At 42.9% G+C, this 8,647-nt stretch overlaps 1 protein-coding gene across 2 annotated transcripts in view; it reads right to left on the minus strand.

Annotated features, from left to right (window-relative positions):
* The window catches only part of GRSF1 (G-rich RNA sequence binding factor 1), a 40,432-nt gene extending 34,591 nt beyond the window's left edge, over positions 1–5,841 (minus strand). Inside the window, exons 1-2 of one of the 2 annotated variants that reach the window (XM_061420415.1) lie at positions 4,684–5,841; positions 1,603–1,687 (exon numbers count right to left, since the gene is read on the minus strand). In XM_061420415.1, coding sequence (XP_061276399.1) covers positions 1,603–1,638 — 36 coding nt within the window. In that variant the 5' untranslated portion in view covers positions 1,639–1,687; positions 4,684–5,841. Of the gene's footprint in view, positions 1–1,602; positions 1,887–4,683 lie in introns of those variants that run through there. The other variant, XM_061420416.1, reaches the window with a different exon arrangement.
* Between the last annotated feature and the right edge of the window lie 2,806 nt (positions 5,842–8,647).

Here is an 8,647-nt window from a genome sequence, read left to right on the forward strand (position 1 = left end):
AACTATTAGCTGTGAACCCACATTAAAAACCCCAAATAACAGACTCACCTCATAAACACACAAAGTCAATGTTCCTATAAAGCTCATGTCCTAAATTTCTAAGGTAAAGGCTAATAGGAGAGTCAATGGCACATTCGGTGCCTGATGAAATATGCCACTGACTTTTTAAAGTTTCTACGTTTTCTTCAATTTCTGCTTTCAGTGAGCAGAACTATGGTGAGAATAGAACAATTCATAACACTTTGCCTTTAAAACTTCTTTTGGCTATTTCAATATCTATGTCTCTTGCTGCTGCTACTGCTAAGTCGCTTCAGTCGTGTCCGACTCTGGGCAACCCCATAGACGGCAGCCCACCAGGCTCCCTGGTCCCTGGGATTCTCCAGGCAAGAACACTGGAGTGGCTTGCCATTTCCTTCTCCAATGCATGAAAGTGAAAAGTGAAAGTGAAGTCGCTCAGTCCTGTCCGACTCTTAGCGATCCCATGGACTGCAGCCCACCAAGCTCCTCTGTCCGTGGGATTTTCCAGACAAGAGTACTGGAGTGGGGTGCCATTGCCTTCTCCGTTCTATGTCTCTTAGGATGAGAATTGTATGAATCTGTAGCAAATATTAGGCCACTGGGCTCATGATATCTTTGTAAGTAAGTGGCAAGTTTTAGCTTTGATTTTTCTTAAGAGACAAATTTCTCCAAGGACATAAAAATGCATTTTTAAATCATGCAATGACAAAAAAAAGTAAAAATGATAGCCGAAGCACTTAGATGGAAGATACAAAAATAAAAATTAGCAATTTGTTTAACATTTCCAGTTTACAACCTTCACGTATATTAGATTCATCTAAGAATTCTGTAACATGGGTAGGATACATGTTGCTGCTAAGTCACTTCAGTTGTGTCCAACTCTGTGGGACCGCATAGACGGAAGCCCACCAGACTCCCCCATCCCTGGGATTCTCCAGGCAAGAACACTGGAGTGGGTTGCCATTTCCTTCTCCAACTCGTGAAAGTGAAAAGTGAAAGGGAAGTCTCTCAGTCGTATCTGACTCGTAGCGACCCCATGGACTGCAGCCCACCAGGCTCCTCTGTCCATGGGATTTTCCAGGCAAGAGTACTGGAGTGGGGTGCCATTGCCTTCTCCGAGGTACGTGTTGGGGTACCAATTTTATCTTATTTGTTTTTTGGCTGTGCTGGATCTTTGAGCTCACACAACTAGAGAAAGTGGTAAAGACCCTGTAAAGGGAGAATGTCATACATTGTTTTCTGTTTTCTGAATAGTTCTAGTAAACTCAATATGTTAATTCAGAAATTTTAATGATTTATACAAAGACTTGTTTAATTACTCCTGGACATATACAGTAAATAATAATAGAACTACCTTTTATTGGGAACCTACTCTGAGCTAAACGCTGTGTCAGGTGTGTAAATTATCTCTACTTCTTATTGATAAGAATAAGCTACATTCCTGAGTACAGTCCTGACTGCAGTAGAAGCCGTGAGTCATTGCCACATCAGTAAGCCACTGGAGAGCTTTATCTAGTCTGCTAAGAGCTAGCACTACCAAAGGAAGAAGCACACTGTACTTCCAATCTGGGATTCCGAACGAACCTGTGTTGTTAGGTTGCTGGCAGCGCTTCCATCCATAAAGTTTGGGGCACAGCTACGACAAGGACTCCCTTTTGGGACTCTGGTCCTGTATGGAAGAAGCCAAGAGAGATGCTGCTGAAGCTAGAGTTCCACCTCATTCCCAAATGTGCTCCTAGCAAGTCTAGGTTCCCTGTGACTACCAAGCTAGGGGTCTAAGTAAAAGTACACAGTAACGGCATGGATTACAAGTCCCCTGAAAGTCTATAATATGACAGATTAGGTTCAGTTCAGTTTAGTTCACTTCAGTCACTCAGTCATGTCCAACTCTTTGCAACCCCATGAATCGCAGCACGCCAGGCCTCCCTGTCCATCACCGACTCCCGGAGTTCACTCAAACTCACGTCCATCAAGTCAGTGATGCCATCCAGCCATCTCATCCTCTGTAGTCCCCTTCTCCTCCTGCCCCCAATCCCTCCCAGCATCAGAGTCTTTTCCAATGAGTCAACTCTTCGCATGAGGTGGCCAAAGTACTGGAGTTTCAGCTTTAGCATCATTCCTTCCAAAGAAATCCCAGGGCTGATCTCCTTCAGAATGGACTGGTTGGATCTCCTTGCAGTCCAAAGGACTCTGAAGAGTCTTCTCCAACACCACAGTTCAAAAGCATCAATTCTTCGGCGCTCAGCCTTCTTCACAGTCCAACTCTCACATCCATGCACGACCACAGGAAAAACCATAGCCTTGACCAGACGAAACTTTGTTGGCAAAGTAATGTCTCTGCTTTTGAATATGCTGTCTAGGTTGGTCATAACTTTCCTTCCAAGGAGTAAGCCTCTTTCATGGCTGCAGTCACCATCTGCAGTGATTTTGGAGCCCAAAAAATAAAGTCTGCCAGTTTTCACTGTTTCCCCATCTATTTCCCATGAAGTGATGGGACGGGATGCCATGATCTGTTTTCTGAATGTTGAGCTTTAAGCCAACTTTTTCACTCTCTACGTTCACTTTCATCAAGAGGCTTTTTAGTTCTTCTTCAGTTTCTGCCATAAGGGTGGTGTCATCTGCATATCTGAGGTTACTGATATTTCTCCCAGCAATCTTGATTCCAGCTTGTGTTTCTTCTAGCCCAGCGTTTCTCATGATGTACTCTGCATATAAGTTAAATAAGCAGGGTGACAATATACAGCCTTGATGTACTCCTTTTCCTCTTTGGAACCAGTCTGTTGTTCCATGTCCAGTTCTAACTGTTGCTTCCTGACCTGCATACAGATTTCTCAAGAGGCAGGTCAGGTGGTCTGGAATTCCCATCTCTTTCAGAATTTTCCACAGTTTATTGTGATCCACACAGTCAAAGGCTTTGTCATAGTCAATAAAGCAGAAATAGATGTTTTTCTGGAACTCTCTTGCTTTTTCCATGATCCAGCGGATGTTGGCAATTTGATCTCTGGTTCCTCTGCCTTTTCTAAAACCAGCTTGAACATCAGGAAGTTCATGGTTCACGTATTGCTGAAGCCTGGCTTGGAGAATTTTGAACATTACTTTACTAGCATGTGAGATGAATGCAATTGTGCAGTAGTTTGAGCATTCTTTGGCATTGCCTTTCTTTGGGATTGGAATGAAAACGGACCTTTTCCAGTCCTGTGGCCACTGCTGAGTTTTCCAAATTTGCTGGCCTACTGAGTGCAGCACTTTCACAGCATCATCTTTCAGGATTTCAAATAGCTCAACTGGAATTCCATCACCTCCACTGGCTTTGTTCATAGTGATGCTTCCTAAGGCCCACTTGACTTCACATTCCAGGATGTCTGGCTCTAGGTCATTGATCACACCATCGTGATTATCTGGATCGTGAAGATCTTTTTTGTACAGTTCTTCTGTGTATTCTTGCCACCTCTTCTTAATATCTTCTGCTTCTGTTAGGTCCATACCATTTCTATCCATTCTCGAGCCCATCTTTGCATGAAATATTCACTTGGTATCTCTAATTTTCTTGAAGAGATCTCTAGTCTTTCCCATTCTGTTGTTTTCCTCTATTTCTTTGCATTGATCGTTGAGGAAGGCTTTCTTATCTCTTCTTGCTATTCTTTGGAACTCTGCATTCAGATGCTTATAACTTTCCTTTTCTCCTTTGCTTTTCATTTCTCTTCTTTTCACAGCTATTTGTAAGGCCTCCTCAGATAGCCATTTTGCTTTTTTGCATTTCTTTTCCATGGGGAGAGTCTTGATCCCTGTCTCCTGTACAATGTCACGAACTTCATTCCATAGTTCCTCAGGTACTCTATCTATCAGATCTAGGCCCTTAAATCTATTTCTCACTTCCACTGTATAATCATAAGGGATTTGATTTAGGTCATACCTGAATGGTCTAGTAGTTTTCCCTACTTTCTTCAATTTAAGTCTGAATTTGGCAATAAGGAGTTCATGGTCTGAGCCACAGTCAGCTCCCGGTCTTGTTTTTGTTGATGGTATAGAGCTTCTCCATCTTTGGCTGCAAAGAACATAATCAATCTGATTTCGGTGCTGACCATCTGATGATCTCCATGTGTAGAGTCTTCTCTTCTGTTGTTGGAAGAGGGTGTTTGCTATGACCAGTGCATTTTCTTAGCAAAACTCTATTAGTCTTTGCCCTGCTTCATTCCGTATTCCAAGGCCAAATTTGCCTGTTACTCCAGGTGTTTTTTGACTTCCTACTTTGCATTCCAGTCCCCTATAATGAAAAGGACATCTTTTTTGGGTGTTAGATCTAAAAGGTCTTGTAGGTCTTCATAGAACAGTTCAACTTCAGCTTCTTCAGCGTTACTGGTTGGGGCATAGACTTGGATTACTGTGATATTGAATGGTTTGCCTTGGAAACAAACAGAGATAATTCTGTCATTTTTAAGATTGCATCCAAGTACTGCATTAGGTTAGTAGTTCTAATTCTCCAGGCATTTACGGAATGATCAAAGAGACCGGGAAAAGCGACCAAGAAACCAAAGTTCGGTCCACACGTTTCGCCCATAGGCTTTCAATCACTCACACACACAGGTACACCATAGAGTTAGTAAAATAAAGCAGAAAACCTGTATACTGAGAAAGCAGAGAGGCTACAACTCTGAGTGTTCTTACCTTGTCCTGAAGATCCCGGATGAGCTCCCAAGATGATAATTTACGGTGAATGATGTCGAATTTGTAATCTCCGAAGATTTAGCTTCGGGACCAGGGACCAGGCTCGATCATTCAAGAGGTTTTGTGTAGCAAAAAAGGGACAGGGAAAGCTTCTGACACACACATCAGAAAGGGGATGGAGTGTGCCCCCCTTACTAGTCTTATCAAGGCCTTATATACTTTTACCAGACCCACTGCCACAACAGACTTCTGAAATTAACAAGAATAGAACAGTAGAAAGGTCTTACCAGACACACTCCTACAAGATACATCTTAAGATAACAAGGTCAGTCAAAAGGTTCTTGTTAAGGAGAAACATGTCCTTGAGCAAGATACATTGTTATAGTGTATCTTGACAAAGCCATGCAGGAAAAAAAAAATTTGTCCTTTTCTCCTCCTTGAGGGCCCTGGACTCCTACCTAAGACTTAGCTCTCTCATGACAATGCTGCAAGATGTTAAGACGTTATCTCATTTTGCAAAAGAGGAAACTGAGACTCAGGTTAAATGCTGTGCTTAATAATTAACATGTTGCAAAGTTGGCAAACTCCCATCTTTCTGATCCCAAACTTCTTTTCATTACGTCTTTCTTAAATGATTATAAGGATGTTTATTAACAGTCATTAATTTTTAGTCACTTAAAAATTACTAATTTCCACACATGCCATGTTCACTCGCATTTGAACAGCCACATATACATATTTTCCCAGGTAAAGTATTTCTAGGACCTGGACATTAGCTGGGCACTGGACATACAAACAAAAAATAAAATGCTTATATAGAGATTGTAGGCTAGCCTGGGAACTGTATCAGTGAATAAATACCTAGAGTATAAAGTATGAATACCGCTTAGGAATATCCACAAAGCACTTTAGTGACTAATAGTAAGCTGACACTGCCTCTGCTGTGATTTAGTGTGCTAATTTTGAAGATGGTAAACTATTAAATCAAACCTTCAGTGGAAAACATTTAGTTGGTTTATTTAATATTATGGTGTGATCACTCATCTAGAGCCAGACATCCTGGAATGTGAAGTCAAGTGGGCCTTAGGAAGCATCACTATGAACAAAGCTAATGGAGGTGATGGAATTCCAGTTGAGCTATTTCAAATCCTGAAGGATGATGCTGTGAAAGTGCTGCACTCAATATGCCAGCAAATTTGGAAAACTCAGCAGTGGCCACAGGACTGGAAAAGGTCAGTTTTCATTCCAATCCCAAAGAAAGGCAATGCCAAAGAATGCTCAGACCACCACACACAATTGCACTCATCTCACACGTTAGTAAAGTAATGTTCAAAATTCTCCAAGCCAGGCTTTAGCAATACGTGAACCCTGAACTTCCAGATGTTTTAGAAAAGGCAGAGGAAAAAAAAAAAAACAGAAAAGGCAGAGGAACCAGAGATCAAATTGCCAACATCCGCTGGATCATGGAAAAAGCAAGAGAGTTCCAGAAAAACATCTATTTCTGCTTTATTGACTATGACAAAGCCTTTGACTGTGTGGATCACAATAAACTGTGGAAAATTCTGAAAGAGATGGGAATACCAGATTACCTGACCTGCCTCTTGAGAAACCTATATGCAGGTCAGGAAGCAACAGTTAGAACTGGACATGGAACAACAGACTGGTTCCAAAGAGGAAAAGGAGTACATCAAGGCTGTATATTGTCACCCTGCTTATTTAACTTATATGCAGAGTACATCATGAGAAATGCTGGGCTGGAAGAAGCACAAGCTGGAATCAAGATTGCTGGGAGAAATATCAATAACTTCACATATGCAGATGACACCACCCTTATGGCAGAAAGTGAAGAGGAACTAAAGAGCCTTTTGATGAAAGTGAACATGGAGAGTGAAAAAGTTGGCTTAAAGCTTAACATTCAGAAAACGAAGATCATGGCATCCGGTCCCATCACTTCATGGGAAATAGATGGGGAAACAGTGAAAACAGTATCAGGCTTTATTTTTCTGGGCTCCAAAATCACTGCAGATGGTGATTGCAGCCAGGAAGTTAAAAGACGTTTACTCCTTGGAAGGAAAGTTATGACCAACCTAGATAGCATATTCAAAAGCAGAGACATTACTTTGCCAACAAAGGTTCGTCTAGTCAAGGCTATGGTTTTTCCTGTGGTCATGTATGGATGTGAGAGTTGGACTGTGAAGAAAGCTGAGCACTGAAGAATTGATGCTTTTGAACTGTGGTGCTGGAGAAGACTCTTGAGAATCACTTGGACTGCAAGGTGATCCAATCAGTCCATCCTAAAGGAAATCAGTCCTGGGTGTTCATTGGAAGGACTGATGCTAAAGCTGAAACTCCAGTACTTTGGCCACCTCATGTGAAGAGTTGACTCATTGGAAAAGCCTCTGATGCTGGGAGGGGTTGGGGGCAGGAGGAGAAGGGGACAACAGAGGATGAGATGGCTGAATGGCATCACCGACTCAGAGTGAACTCTGGGAGTTGGTAATGGACAGGAAGGCCTGGCGTGCTGTGATTCATGGGGTCACAAAGAGTCGGACACGACTGAGCGACTGAACTGAACTGACCTGAATGTGCTTAAGGTTAACTTTAAAAAGTTCTTTTCATTCTGAAATGGAAATTCCAGAATAGACTCAAATAGATGCTGAATACTCTGAAGCATTGGGGAGGTTTATGTAATCACTGATGTGGCTAAAGCAGTTGTCTCAGTTTCACGCTTGTAACTGTTACACACCTCACTTTTACTCCTGGTCACATGGTTGTAGCTGATATTTATAATTAGTATTAATTCCAGAGTCCCGCTGCCCTGGTTCCTTTTCTGGTAGGGTGACCCAAGCCTTCATTTCTGCTGCCCACTCTGAGTGGTAGGTTTTTCCTTGCCATAAATCTCAGGACATGGGAGTTGTAAGAGCACTTTGGGAGACCTCCCTCAATTCAGACATATTCTCCCTTATCCCCATTATGCAGTAGAAATCTGATTTCCCCTTGGTAGTCAGGATCGATCACCACAATAGGTACAGTAATCACCTGTTTTGCCTGTTGATTCTTTGATATGAGGAGCCCAAAGTGGCCAGATGGCAGTCCCAATTTCCAGCTTCACAGAACCATGGTTGTGACCTCTAGTGGAAGCAAGCATTCCTTCCTTTGGAACTAAGACCTCTGTGCGCTAAGTTGCTTCAGTTGTGTCCGACTGTGCAACCCTATGGACTGTGGTCTGCCAGGCTTCTCTGTCCAAGGGATTCTCCAGGTAGGAATACTGGAGTGGGTTGCCATTTCCTACTCCAAGGCCTCTATACTAAACCTAAAGTCAGAGGGACAGAAAGAAAAGTTTGCTAGTGAATCATGAAGGATAATAATGAAAAAAGCAACTCCCATTTTCACCTCCTAAATCCCCAGACCTGTAAATCCTGGCTATAGGAGAAAGACCACCACCTACATTATTATCTAATTTAGGGCATATACCCTGCACCCAGGGAGAAGGCAATGGCACCCCGCTCCAGTACTCCTGCCTGGGAAATCCCATGGATGGAGGAGCCTGGAAGGCTGCAGTCCATGGGGTCGCTGAGGGTCAGACATGACTGAGCGACTTCACTTTCACTTTTCACTTTCACGCATTGGAGAAGGAAATGGCAACTCACTCCAGTGTTCTGGCCTGGAAAATCCCAGGGAAGGGGCATCCTGGTGGGCTGCCATCTATGGGGTCGCACAGAGTCGGACACTACTGACGCAACTCAGCAGCAGCAACAGCATACTGCACCTTGGAGGACACTGCCTCGGCTGCACAAACTATGCCATATGCCACTTGACTAGTGCCATACGTGATTTTTCAAAAAGACAGTCCACCATTCTGTCAAACCAGTGGTTTTAGGAAGGGAGCAGGGCAGGGTAAGACGGGTGAATTTGATGAGTATAGTCCTAGCGCCACACTTCATTTCTACACAAAGACCTCCTT

Source organism: Bos javanicus, chromosome 6, assembly GCF_032452875.1.
Source record: "Bos javanicus breed banteng chromosome 6, ARS-OSU_banteng_1.0, whole genome shotgun sequence".
NCBI lineage: Eukaryota > Metazoa > Chordata > Mammalia > Artiodactyla > Bovidae > Bos > Bos javanicus.